The sequence below is a fragment of the Frieseomelitta varia genome, unplaced genomic scaffold (genome assembly GCF_011392965.1).
Source record: "Frieseomelitta varia isolate USP_RPSP 00005682 unplaced genomic scaffold, Fvar_1.2 scaffold_345, whole genome shotgun sequence".
Classification (NCBI taxonomy): domain Eukaryota; kingdom Metazoa; phylum Arthropoda; class Insecta; order Hymenoptera; family Apidae; genus Frieseomelitta; species Frieseomelitta varia.
This window is the reverse complement of record NW_025110085.1, coordinates 172265-187161: the sequence shown is the minus strand read 5'-3', so window position 1 is coordinate 187161 and position 14897 is coordinate 172265. Positions and strand designations below refer to the sequence as shown.

The 14897-nt window shown below is 36.9% G+C and overlaps 1 protein-coding gene across 1 annotated transcript in view; it reads left to right on the top strand.

The window, feature by feature from the left end:
- Nucleotides 1-10044, top strand: part of LOC122530509 — a 36605-nt gene extending 26561 nt beyond the window's left edge. The window contains exons 3-4 of the mRNA XM_043657538.1: nucleotides 8974-9030; nucleotides 9094-10044. Coding sequence (XP_043513473.1) covers nucleotides 8974-9030; nucleotides 9094-9280 — 244 coding nt within the window. The 3' untranslated portion in view covers nucleotides 9281-10044. The remainder of the gene's footprint in view (nucleotides 1-8973; nucleotides 9031-9093) is intronic.
- The last annotated feature ends 4853 nt before the right edge of the window (nucleotides 10045-14897 follow it).

The following is a 14897-nucleotide window of genomic DNA, read 5'->3' as shown; positions in this document are numbered from 1 at the left end:
AAAATAAGAAACATTTGAAATATATACTAATATTTTTAAATAACTGTATCGTATAACTAATATCGGTAGCCGATTATGAAACAAAGGTCTTCTTACATTGTCAAATTTTAACATAGGAGACAATTTAATACGATTTAAATCAATGAATAACGTAATAAAAGGTATAAAATACACCGGATATAATAAAATAAGAAACTTTTGAAATTAATTTGATAGAAAATCAAATTTGTCAATTTGAAATATTCAATTATTATCGCACCAGTAGGGAGATTAATAACGAAATGGCGATTGACGTTGTACACCTGCCAACGGTTTAAATAAGTTTAAAACACAATCACGTGTATTCTTTCTCAATTAGGCGTGCTCGTCAGAGATGATCGAGTTACCACCGGGCGATCTTGCGTTTCGCTTCCTCCATAAATATGCACGAGCTTCGGGAAAGCACGGAACTATAGTCAAATCGTCGGTAAATTCAGTTTCTTCTTGTTACGTTCGAATTTCCAAATGTGAATTACACGACCTGAGTCGTCGTTCGATATCCCTCCGACTCAATATGTGCGAATAATGCATTCTTGATTGAGATATTTAGCAAAAATGTAACAAAGTAACTCGAATTGGACCAACTTGTTTTATATGTATGCATTTCTATAATATATGTATAATATATTTTATATATATGGATTTCTATAATATATGTGTAATATATTTTTTATATATGCATTTCTATAATATATGTGTAATATATTTTAGATATATATATGCATTTCTATAAAATATGTATATTAAAAAATGTATAGTATATGTACATTATTGATTTGTATGATTTAATGTTATTGATTTAATTTGATTTGTATTATGGTTTGGTGATATACGTATATTATTGATTTGTGTACTCGATTTATATATATAATATTATACGTATATTATCGATTTGATTTAATTTATATAATTTGATGATATACACATTACATTGTATTGATTTGCATATGTATTATATATATTTATACATATGTTGTATACGTATAATTCGATATTTAAATGACGCATGACCCGACATTTAAATATCTACGTACATCTCCATCGTCATTCGCAGAAATTAAATCCATTATATATTCGACGTCCATCGAAATGAAAAAGCAAAATTGCGAAATGTCATACGACGTAATTGGCTAATTAAGTAACTCGAAAGTCGTTATAGGAGGATAAAGTCATACGAACAGAAACACGTGAGTACTTACTCTGGCTGGATGGAACAACTTTTTTCACTTCCGTGTCGTTTGGGAAAAAAGAGAAAGAACGCGCGCACAGATGCTTTCCAGCCGATCGAATACGAATGCCGATCGATCGCTGATTCATCGAGATTCTCGCGAGCGAATCTCCCGTCAGGGAGACGGGGGCAAAAAAAAAAAAAAATAGAAAAAAGAAAACATACGCCCTCTCCGTATGTTTCATGCGATTCTTCGATCGAGAATTCATTAAGGTATTCTGGTAATCCAGCGTAAAAGAATCAATTGTTTTGTTTTACATTTTCTCAAAGTGTATGCTTTCGAAAATGTTCTGTGCAAAGGGATTTGTTCGAATTCGTAAAATTAGCAAAGTTACAGATGTTTAAATGAAACGGTGTACGTAAGTATGAATATCTTTGTGCAACGGGTAACAAGAACTTCAAACGTGCTTTTCACAAAAAATATTTTATTTTATAATATTATTTATTTTTATATTGTTATTATTTTATAATATTTTATTTTCTGTACTGCTTGATTGATCGTAAGTATGAATATGTTTGTACAACGGGTAACAAGAACTTCAAATGTGTTTTTCTCAGATCCATACTTTTTGAACTGGCTGATATCTCATGTTTCAGTTGATCGATTGACTTGAAATTTGGAGGAGATCTTCACCGGATGTACCTTTATCGCGTGAACCACGGATTTCAAAATCTGATGCTTTTTTCTATTTTTTTTTTACAACCCAAAAGACAAAAAGCACAAGGAAAATCGATATTCTAACTTCAAAATGCTGCCATTTTTTTAAATTTTCGAAATTTCGCCGTTTCTGTGATTCATTCGATAGCCATATTTATACTAATTAAGATGCATTCTGGTCTTTTAGTTTCAAATAACCAGATGAACCGGGATCACGTCAGCCATTCGAACCCGTTTTCAAAAACATGCTTCACTTAAGGCTATATAATTTCCACAACTTTCATTAATTTCGCTAAAAAGAAAATTGTAGATACGCTTTAAGTATGAATAAATCTGTGTGCGAAAACTGCGTACCAAAATGTATCATGGTTTCCTTAGAAAAAAGTCCCAAAGAAAGTCGATTACCAGAATACCCCCTTAACAATAAGCGTAGAAACGAATTCTTAAGGGACACGGTCTTTGATATTATCTACACTGTCTTCACATGGCTGATGCCTATGGAAAATTACCTGCGGACGATCGATAATCGTTTTCGATGAATATTATCGTGGGTTGTTCAAAGTGTAGAGAATGGAGAGCTCGATGGAGTCAAAGCGCAACTAATTAATTCCGAAATTTTTCGTCGGTTCCCAGACGAGTCTCTATTAGATAACAAGATTGAATATTCCATTTCGAAACGAGTTTTATGCAATATTAAAATTATAAAAATTATACAGGGAAATCGTAGATAGAGAAAAATCGTTCGATTACTTGAGTAAAAGAAAATTGTAAATACTCTTTAAGTACGAATTTAACTACATACCAAAGTGTGTCATGGTGTCGAAGAATTAGGAAAAAAATCCCCTAGAAAGTCGATTTTTCCAAGCCGGATCACCAGAACATCCCCTTATTGAACCGATCGGGACACGGTAGTGTACTGCTTGGGTTGTTCAACTCGGGGAAAAGTCGAGCGTTCGCCGGTTGGAATCGTAGCGTGGATACATCCGACATTGCATAAATTAAACATCGTGTTGCATTCTACGCGAAGCAGCTTTTTATTGCGAAGTTCTCTTACTGTAGGTTATTATTAGTCGAACGGGGTATTCACGAGACAGCCTGTCACGATACGAAACACACACACACACACACACACACACATACGCCAGCAGTGCGCGTATACTTGTAATCGACGATATACAAACTGTATTTAAAAAAAAAAAAAAAAACGTTTACGAGATAATCTCGTCGTTTCGATCGCCGCTGAAACGAATACAACGATGATTCATTCACACATGCGCGCATATTTCACGCCGTGAATGAAACACTCTCTTCGTTCTTTCATTTCGTAGCATATGAGAGCGTTTTTCTAGTTTTATAAATATACTTTCATAAACTCGTTACGAGATCGGTGGTAATTGATCGTTACGTTTCCCAAAACCGGACGGAGATCATCGGGCATCGTCAGACAGGCGATCAAGACAAGCTCTTATTTCAACGCCGTGTCGTTCTGGTTTCTTTTCTTCATCTTTTTTTTTTCTCTCCCGCTCGCGCTTTTTACGCGCGATTTGCCGCGCAACCTGCAGTTTAATACTCAATTAGGATGCTCAAGCCCCCGATACATAATCGAGAGGTTTCGCGCGAGCCTTGAAACGAAATACGAGCGCGAGCAACTTTCTCGATCAAGTCGACGATAGAACGAAAATGTCGCTGTTTCGTTTGACAGGCACCGGCCCGTCGATAATTTAACCGCGACTATACTTATCTGTAGCGTAGGCTTTGGACATAGGAGTTGGCGCGCAGTGAAGTTAATAAGATTTCTCGAACCGAGAATGACGTGATTTTAACCTTAAGTCGCCGTTAGCAGTTAGTTCTTCGCGCACGTAAGAAAATTCAATTACCTCGTCTAATCTTGTTTGGTTTCTCTCTCTCGCGTCTGAAAATTCTGATCTGATTAAAAACTTTTCCATCTTTGGGCTCGTTTGGTCGAAACAAAGGAGCGATTAACGTTATTTTCGGAAATGGATGGATCGATATTATAGTATAAATCGAAAAATGTTCAAGAGTAACCTGTTAGAGTCATCGCACACTCGCGTGACGTTCAAGTTCTATCTAAAGAGCCGTCGATGATCCAACAAAGTCTTGAAACTCAACCAAAATTGCCTGTTCGTTTTTGTTTTCACGATAGTCCCTCCCTTTTGCAATATTCTTGAAACTGATACTATTAAGATACTCTTAAGAGGCTACTTAAGTTAATCAGTTTTATTGGACGTCTGTGTTATTATCAATAATGTCGTATCGATGTTGTTAAGAACACGATTAATTTATTATCGGACTGCAGAGACACGAATTAATATTAATATTAATTAGTAATGTAATCGATAATAATCGCGATTGTTCCCGATTCGTCCCAAATTAGCACCGCGTGACTGTATCTCGCTTTTTATTCCAACATGTGCATTGACGCGTGGATAAATCGAGTCATCTACGTCGTCGTGTCCACGTGGTCACTCGACGAGCAATTATCGAAACGATTTCTTTCCAATTATCTCCCGTCGTGACAAATTTGAGCGTGTTATCACCCGCGGATGGAAAACCTTGCGACCTTGTTTCAATTAACCTCTTGCGCTGGAATGACGTGCCACGCACGTCGAGAATATTTTGTCGCAAATTGCAAAATTTTCACAGTTTTAAATATATTTAAATGTAATCCAGACGAAACAAATGATAAGGTTATTACTTTTTAATAATTTCCATCCAGTGATGTCATACCGACGAGTTGAAAAGAAATGGAAAGTGACGAATTGTTGTATACACGGTTCGGTCACTCGTTATGGTCCGCAATCAGTTGCCAGCGCAAGAGGTTAACCTCAAATTGCAACATTTTCTCAGTTTTTAAGTACATTTAAATGTAACTCAGTCGAAACAAATAATAAATTACTTTTTAGTAATTATTTCTTAGCAATTTCTGTTCAGTGATATATCGATGAATTCAAAAAGAAGACGAATTATTGTATACGGCTTGGCCACTCGTTATGGTCCGCAATCAGTTGCCAGCGCAAGGGGTTAACCTCAAATTGCAACATTTTCTCAGTTTTTAAGTACATTTAAATGTAACTCAGTCGAAACAAATAATAAATTACATTTTAGTAATTATTTCTTAGCAATTTCTGTTCAGTGATATATCGATGAATTCAAAAAGAAGACGAATTATTGTATACGGCTTGGCCACTCGTTATGGTCCGCGAACCAGTTTCCAGCGCAAGAGGTTAAGCGCACTTTGACAATATTTTGATCCAAAATTGCAACATCTTCTCAGTTATAAGTATATTTAGGTATAACCCAGACGAAACAAATGATAAGTTTATTACTTTTTAATAATTTCCATCCAGTGATGTCATACCGACGAGTTGAAAAGAAATAGAAAGTGACGAATTGTTGTATACACGGTTCGGTCACTCGTTATGGTCCGCAATCAGTTACTAGCGCAGGAGATTAAGCGCATTTCGACAATATTTGGCCCAAATTTGGAACGTTTTCTCAGTTATAAGTATATTTAAGTGTAACCCAGACGAAACAAATGATAAGTTTATTACTTTTTAATAATTTCCATCCAGTGATGTCGTCCACTGACGAATTCAAAAGGGAAAGAAAGTGACGAATTGTTGTATACACGGTTCGGTCACTCGTTATGGTCCGCAAACCAGTTTCCCAGCGCAAGAGGTTGTTGAAACTCGTGTCAATCACTCGATCCTCGTGTTTCAAATGCAAAAAACAAAATACGATTCCACTTATTTTCCTCCTACCCCTCATCACATGCAATAACAAACTGATAACAAACTTATTAAACGCCAAGAGAAAAGTACTTAATTCTCAGCCAATGAAATTAACGACTATTGACCATTGTCTCGTTGCCGGCGATACGCGAAATACGTGCAAATTCGACGAAGGAAGCAAAGAGACGACGAAAAAGTAACGGTGAAAACCTCCCGGATCGCGAGTACTGTCGCGTTGGTAATTGCCGGCTATTGCAAGCACCAGGCCGGTTAATTTGCATTTCAACGCAATTACGATTCATCGGAATATAATCTCGTTTTCGTCGATATTACGTCTGTGTCGAGGCTTGATCGGAGCGGGAGGGGACGGACATTATTGCTACCTATGTATAAACTGGCGCGCGTTTCCGATTGGTCGGCGGCGAGACGCGACGTGCGGCGTCTCGTCTATCGAATGTTAATTCCGATCGTCGAACGTGCACTCCGCGATCGTTTTTCCACTCTCTTTCGTCGTCGTTTTATGATACATCGTCGTGGAGAGTAGAGCGCAGACACCGGGCGTTCGTTTTCCTTCTCGTTTTAATTGAATTATTCAGGATCGATCGTCCAACCGAAAGGGTTACACCAACCCCCGGCCCTGATGATTATTCCTCCGTTATTATCCGCAATATTACCGCGAACGAACTAAAGGCGCAGAGCTTCCCGACAGAATCATAAATCGAAAGTTAAAATCGCGACGCTTCGGAAAGCCTGTAGAGTACGTGTTTCGATCGATGAAATTTCAAATTAAACTGCGTGTATTTATATATACAAATGTGCAGGAGGCAACAATAATTTTTATTCGCACGTTTGATCCGTATCGTGCATAATAATCACGTCATGCATTTTTTTTTTTTTTATTAAATGCAACGTGAAAACACGAGCATTAACTTAAGTTGATTAAATATTGATTTATGAAACAATAAAAACATTTAACAACTTAACGACTCGTTTGATAAAAGCGAGTATTAAAGTTAGTTGAATGAAGCATGAAAATGCACGTTCGATTTTCTCCTTTGTCTCTTGGGGGGGGAGGTGTTAGAAAGCTTGTTAAAAAGCAAACCGTGTCATGGGGTTGTAATAAATATTCGAAATGGCCACTATTGCCATCTGATTCGCATTTGTGGTGACGCTTGACATCGATAATGCACAGTGTTCCAATGTAAGTTTGTTGAAAACTGACGAGAACACGGGACACGAGTATATACAATATATTTAATCATCTGTTAGTTTCAAGTAAATGTGTGAACAGTCGTGTTTGAATGAAATACAGATTTGTCGAGAATAACGTGTAACAGATATTTGTATATATATATAATTCATGTACGGTAGAGCAAGCCGATCGTTCGAACTTCGATTATCCGAATGTAGAATGAATTATGTATTCAAACTGTATCTTATGTCATAGTTTAGCAAGTAAAGTCTACACGAACGAAATTTCATTTACATATTTATTTAGTGTGTTTAGTATTTGGAACACATTTAGAAGAAATTACGAGATTCCAAAATTAAACAAACATTATCGATCGTTTTAAAAGTATATGTTCAACTTTAATTGCTTAATACGATACGATGTTGGAAAGTTTACAATTTTAGCTACGTTAAAAATAGCGAGTCGATATTATTCAAGTCAATGTTATTAAAATTTCAAAATAACTTTGTTAGCAAGAAGTATTTTCGTCCTTGTAGGAGCTAGAAGAAAATAGCAAATGTACGATCATAAGTGTACAATGTAAATTTAAGAAATTTAGATAAAAATATCCGAGCAATTTTCTCGTTAAATAATTACAACGTACTGAACGTTGTAAATATACATAAAATTCTCTGGTGTACGTACTGAACGTTGTAGATGTATATGAAATTCTAGGAGTACAAACTTTTATCGCAGCAACAACGTTTATGATTTTATTAGGGCATAAATTTCCCGTCTATTTAATCGTCGATTTATGCACCTGATACTTCACCTCGCGTACATGTTCGTGAAACCATGTAATCGAGAGAAAATGGTGCGTTATTTCGCGATCAATTCCTTATATTTTCGCGAGAGTGCGTATAAATCTAGAAGAAAAAAAGAAAAGAGAGAGAAAAAGAAAAAAATTGAAAATCTTTCCTCACGTCGACCAAGTTTGCGTGTATTGCGCGTTTTAGAACTTTTCAGCGAGTAATAATAATAATAATAATAATAATAATAATAATGATAATAATAATAATACGTCGTGTGTCATTTTTAGCCGAAGGTCGTGCAGTTTTTATGACTTGCTGAATCGCACGCACATGTACAGTTTCGTACCGCAAAAAGTATGTCATTTGGAATTTCAACGCGACAAATATGTACATGCAAATGTCTCGCGTTATATTATCGTAAGATCGAGGCCATTTATTTTACATATTTCTCCCATTTGATAATAATTAAATGTAAAAATGTGGCTGCTCCTCCCTCTTACAACGTCCAATTACACAACATCGTGCGTTCAACTCGGGCAACGTACGAATTTTTTCTTATCAGAAAAGCATCCTTCTCTCCTCCGCTGTTCTCGTGCGTCGATAGAAGTTTTGCAAGCTCGTGCTTTGTACAATCCATTGTGCCCGCGGCAGCGAGCAACGATAATAAAAGCCACGATAATAAAAGCTGTTACAGTAGAATTCGTTCAGGGTCGATGGAGAGAGAAAAAAAAAAAAAAAAATGTGCTTACACGCTTACTGGTCACGCTCCGCTCTATTCGACGTTTTGCACACGCGACGTGACCACGCTCCACGTCGCGAAGATTCACCTCAGCTCACTATACTTCGAGCCTGGAATTATTTCGTCCGGCAGCTCTCTGTCTGTCATGCAATATGCACCAGGTTACCAGTGTCTCTGCGTGTTACATTGCGAAAGAGTGTGTTACATATTTAGAGGCACGAGCAGCGAATATTCTGTTACAGCTCCAACCGGCAAACTTGCAAAAAGAAGTTTCCTACCCACGATTGATATATAATATCCCCAGTGATTCCACCTTGATTCAATCGAGCTATTTCTTTTTCGCGTTTCTTTCAAGCATTGTCGTGCAAAAAAAGGATAGAACGTAGCAATATAAACCACTTGCCGCACGCCTATAATTATAAACTGGTATTTTCGCTTGAGCTGGCTTGCGCGGCTCATTGTCGCAAGTAGAATCACGGCCAGTAGAATGCCTACGCATCTTGAGTACCCGTGTAGGAATTCAGTCGACATTCTGAGAGTAATCGTACATCCTGTTTTTTTTTCTGATTTGCAGTCAGAAGAGGCCACAGCAGCAGCAGCAGCAGCAACAACAACAACAGCAGCAACAACAACTACTACAACAACAACAACAACAACAACAACAACAACAACAACAACAACTACAACAGCAGCAGCAGCAGCAGCAAGCATATCAACAGTATCAGCACCAGCATCACAATCACCAGCAACAGCATCAAAATCAACAGCAAAATCGTCAGCATCAGCATCAGCATCAGCATCATAATCATAATCACAATCACCAGCAACATCAGCACCAGCATCAGCACGCCTCCTGGCACAGGACCACTTTAGCGTCCTGACCACTGTGACCTTGAGCCTGACCGCAGTCCTAGTACAAGAAGGAAGAGGATTCTTCTCGCTGACGAGAAGGAGCTTTCAAATCCTCCGAGAAGGAGCAAACGACGCGAGAAGAGAGGGTTCAATCAAAAGCCAAGGGCCGTAGACAGCAGACGTTGAACATTCTCTTCGACCTACTCTCGCCGGGATACTCTTCGTCAAAGACCATAGCTTTGATCATCATTACCGCGTTGATTTCCTGTGCCCCTCACGGCAGAGAGTCGCTACTGCTGCCTGCACTCACCGTGATTTCCTCTCTATAGAGAGATTTGCCCTCTCTCTCTCTCTCTCTCTGTCTGTTTCTATTTCTCTCTTCGTCGTGAGTCCGTTTGTAGAAGCCTCTTTTTGCGTGTACGTAGTCATTTTCCATAGAGTTCCCGACTCTTTCCGTCTTGTTGTACGAAAAACACCACGCTCGTTGTGTCAATCAATAGGTATCGTTCGTTGAACAGATGATTTCTCGAAGTTTTTCGTGATATTGTTCTACAATAATTTCTGCAAATTACTTTTGTCGTACATTTCTTGGACGAAAGCGTCATTGTGCAATAATTTTCCCTCGGAGAGTTCATCGACGAGCATATATGCGTGCAATAACTGCGTGCGAACGCCGTGACGAGACGAAAATTTTCGCCTTCGCAATCTTTCACTAATTTATTTCGTCGATGGTTTTTCTTTCTTTCTTTCTTTTACGAAAAAAAAAGAAATTGTCACATATCTCTGTACGCCGTGATAAAAATTTGCCAACGTCAGAGCAAGGCAAAGGCTCGGCCGGCCTCTGTTCTCTGTGAAACGATAAAACGGTACGTGACTCATTCGTTCCTTTAGAAGAAATAGATCGATCCGATTAGTAGCAAGTAGCAGAAGGTATTTAACCGCTAGCCGATAGGGTATCGAGGTTCTAAGGCGTAAAAGATGGGAGCGCGGATCGAAATGCAGAATGTAAATAAAACCCGCGTGCCTATCTTGCGAAGAAATGATTGTGCAATGTATCATACGAACGTAATTTCATGGAATTCCGATGGGATGCTAGTAGGATATCAATGTAGGTAAAGCTGTATAAAGATGCGCGTTGTCTCTAGAGCACAGCGAGATCACTGTTTCGTTTCGAATAACGTCGATTCACGTTGCCGCACGCTTCGAAAGTTATTATCATGGTTTATTACCCGTATTGAACCAGCGAGACGAATTGTTTTTAGTTTCTAATGTGTTGATCCATTGTTACTACTAGCCAGAGTTAATATTTTTTACTATCGAAACCAACAACCAGAATTGTTCGTCCAACCCCTCTATGGTACGAGAAGAAAATTGGGAATTGCAAGCATTGCAAGTTGCGAGTAAATTATTTGATAGCGGTGTAAAATTGGACTTGAAAATATCAGCGCCGAGATTATAGAGGGTTGAACGTGCCGGATGATTCTCGTTGATCGTTCGAATCTGTGCAATTAATTTTCGTGGCTTCTTGTCGCTGTTTCCCTTGCGGTTGATTTTGATATTGTTGTTGCGCCCGACCCGTCGTTGCAATATTATTTCGCATTGCAACGAACAACTATTTTGCCGAGCAAAGTAGCACATATATACATACATACATACATACGTACGTGATAATACGTGCACGCAATGTAACAAGCGATATGGAACGTGCAATAGTTTTTTATAATTCGATTATTATTTTCTCGTGTGGATCGTCACGGCGATCGTGACTGCTATTCTCACGATCCTGTCAACAAGGAGAGACACTGACACACAATAACGAAGCAAACTGTATCTAAATCGAGTTTACACGCAACAAGTAAAACATGCCGGATCATACCACTAAACGTCTATGCAAATGAACGAGAGAGCGAATAATCTCGGCTATGAAAATGCGATTATTGCGAAAGAGTTGTCGAGTAGAAAAAAAAAAATTGATTGAATATTGAATCAATTTATATGAAGATAATGGACGAAGAATGGAGAAGGGATTATTTTAAAAGCATAGGGAAAAGAAAAATCAATAGAGCCTGATATGCTCTTGCATCGCTCGTCACGATGGAACTCAATGTATTGCCACGAGCTAATTAGGTCAGATCAATTTTTATAGTCTATATCCGTCAAAGTCTATGTCCCGTCGTGAACCAGTTTTGTTGCGATACTCTTGATAATAATTTAACTTGCGCATAAATTAAACACCGTGAAGGAGGGACGATGAATATTGATCGAGGAAGCATAAAAAGTTGCATCGTTCGTTATATAATTTGTTGGCAACTTGGTAATAATAGGAAAACGAGAGGGAAATATTTTAAAAACAGAATATTTAAAAATCCACGATTTTATTTATTTCTCCGTTAGATAAGGAGATAGCTTGTACGGATTGTACAACGTGTAGGCAAATTTTTAAGATATAAACTGCAAATAGAAACTGAATTGATACTGATTGTGAGAAACTGAAGAGAAATTCATCATCTTTGTTCGATCTTGTTTCGTTAATTGTCAAATTAACACTAGAACTACCAAAGTGCTCAAAACGACCGAGTTTATAATTTTTGTTGGAACACGAAACTATTCTCAGAGATTTAAATGATTTTTTTGTAAAATATAGAGATAAAAATTTATTCTAAAAAGTTATTGTTAGCTTTTCTGTTGTTGTTTTTTTTTTTTATTTAGTGTCTCTGATGGAAATTTCATACGTAAGTCGGTAGTTCTAGTGTTAAATAAGGAAGATTTAAATGATTTTTTTTTGTAAAATATAGAGATAAAAATTTATTCTAAAAAATTATTGTTACCACGCAGCTTTTCTGTTGTTTTTTTTTTTTTTTCGTTTAGTGTCTCTGATGGAAATTTTATACGTAAGTCGGTAGTTCTAGTGTTAAATAAGGAAATATAGTTGTGCTAAAATAACCTTATCAAATCTTAAATGTCTCATCTCAAAAGTGTCATCACAATTTTGCTCGAGAGAATTAATTTTGTTTTACTTCTCGCATGTAAACTCGATCCAGGCAAACTAGCAAGTGTCATGTCATTATTTAACAATCACGACTAGGTATCGAGAAAGGATAAGGAGAAAACGAAATGACTTAGTGTGAGCGTCTGAAATGGCGGAAACAGGTGCTATTCGATAGTTAAAAAGAGGAGAACGATAAAGTATTTCGACGAGCAAAGAAAAGCACGGGAAAAGCATAGGTATGTAGGTAGATGATTTAGGTAGAGAAAATATTTACATTGTAATAATGTACACATAGGGCACGTGAAAATGCACATGAAATGTGCAATAAAATATCCACGATTGAGTGTACCTATGCACGAGAAACGAAACCTTCAAATTCAATATTTCTCGGTATTTGTCGCCGATAATTTGTGTAATTAAAAAAAATATATATATATATATATAGATATATATATCTTTCGATCATACCATCAAAAATAGTCGTGACATAATTTTATCCCGATGATGATATTTGGATAAAATTTTAATTGAACAAATTTATCGCGATCTATAACTTCTTTTACCTCGTTTACGATATTTCAGATAAAATATTAACCGAGCAGTTCCTCGCGATAAGACACGCTAGCAAATTTATTTAATTACGCCAAATCAAATAATCCTGTCACATTGTCGAAGAATATCAAAATTAGAATCGTAAACTGTAAATTTAAGATAACGATAAATATGTAGATATCGCGTAAATCAAGCATATAGATTTGCAATGTTAATTTACCATAAGAAACAAGTCCGATCACCTTTGAACTAGACGAATTATATAGTACTCGCTAATGAAATCATTCGAATTATGTAATTACCAAAATTATTTGTTATCGGTGTTCAACGTTGTTAATATTTCATCTGAACTGGTAACAAATTGTTTGATATTCGTTTAAAACATCGACGACGATCGTTAACCTCTTGCGCTGGAAAGAGAATTTTTTGTTTCAAAATTGTAATATTTCCTCGGTTTGTAAGTATATTTGAGTAAAACAAAATAGGCAAAGCAAATAATAATAGATTCAGTACTTGTCAATAATTTCTATCCAGTGATATCGTACCGACGAGTTCACAAAGAAAGCGACGAATTATTGTGCGCGGTTTGGTCACTCGTTATGGTCCGCAAACCAGCGCAAGGGATTAACCTCTTTGCGCTGGAATGACGTGTCGCGCACGTCGAGAATCTTTTTGTTCCAAAATTGTAATATTTCCACAGTTTCAAGTATATTTATGTATAACCGAAGCGAAACAAATAATAAATTTATTACTCCTTAGTAATTTCTATTCTAAGTTATGATGTCATACCGACGAGTTCGAAAAGAAAGCGACGAATTACTGTATACAGTTTGGTCACTCGTTATGGTCCGCAAACCAGCGCAAGGGATTAACCTCTTTGCGCTGGAATGACGTGTCGAGAATCTTTTGTTCCAAAATTGTAATATTTTCCACAGTTTCAAGTATATTTAAGTATAACTGAGGCGAAACAAATAATAAATTTATTACTCCTTGGTAATTTCTATTCTAAGTTATGATGTCGTACCGACGAGTTCGAAAAGAAAGCGACGAATTACTGTATACAGTTTGGTCACTCGTTATGGTCCGCAAACCAGCGCAAGGGAATAACCTCTTTGCGCTGGAATGACGTGTCGAGAATCTTTTGTTCCAAAATTGTTATATTTTCCACAGTTTCAAGTATATTTAAGTATAACCGAGGCGAAACAGATAATAAATTTATTACTCCTTAGTAATTTCTATTCTAAGTTATGATGTCATACCGACGACTTCGAGATAAGAAAACGACGAATTTTATTGTGTACGGTTCGGTCACTCGTTATGGTCCGCAATTAGTTGCCAGCGCAAGTGGTTAATTGAAAGAAAAAAAAAAAAAAAAAAAAGGAAAAATCAAACACGCGAATGAGATATCATAGATATTATTTAAATTCGCGAGGAAATATGTATCAAAAGGACGGCAAACACCGAGAAAGTCGATCGTTGTCAAAGAGAATTCGAACAACTCGACTACGACTGGAATGACAAAAGGAGAATCCGGCATTTCTACAGGACGAGGTTCCACAAACGGAATTGTATATTATTAATGCGCGTATCCGAAATAAATGATGCGTTCGATGTCCGATTACACGTTCCCGATCTGCAGTTAACAGGTTGCCGTATATCATTCTGTTTTGCTAACGAATCATACTTTCCATGATTTATGAATAAGAAAAATGTCACTCTGTCGTGCGAAGTCAAACGAGCGTGCTAAATAATTCAACGCGTATGTCACATCGCGAGCAGAAGAAGAACGTGCTCGATAAAATGTGGAAATTCTCTTTCCTCCGGAATCAATTCAATTGTTTTTTCAACATCTGGCGAAGTGTGTTCGCAAATATTTCTCCTCGTTGCGTGAAACTTTACATCGGAATATCCGTATGAATGAAAATTGATTTTGAAAAAGAAAAATTGGGTTTGTGCGGACGACTTTGACCGAATATATTTGATACTTCTTTCTAGGAAAAAAAAAAAAAAGAAAAGATTTGTATTGCTATTAGCAGTCTTACAAACTCTCTCTTACAAGTCACAAACGTATATCTTATCTACCGGAAATTAAAAACGAACATACG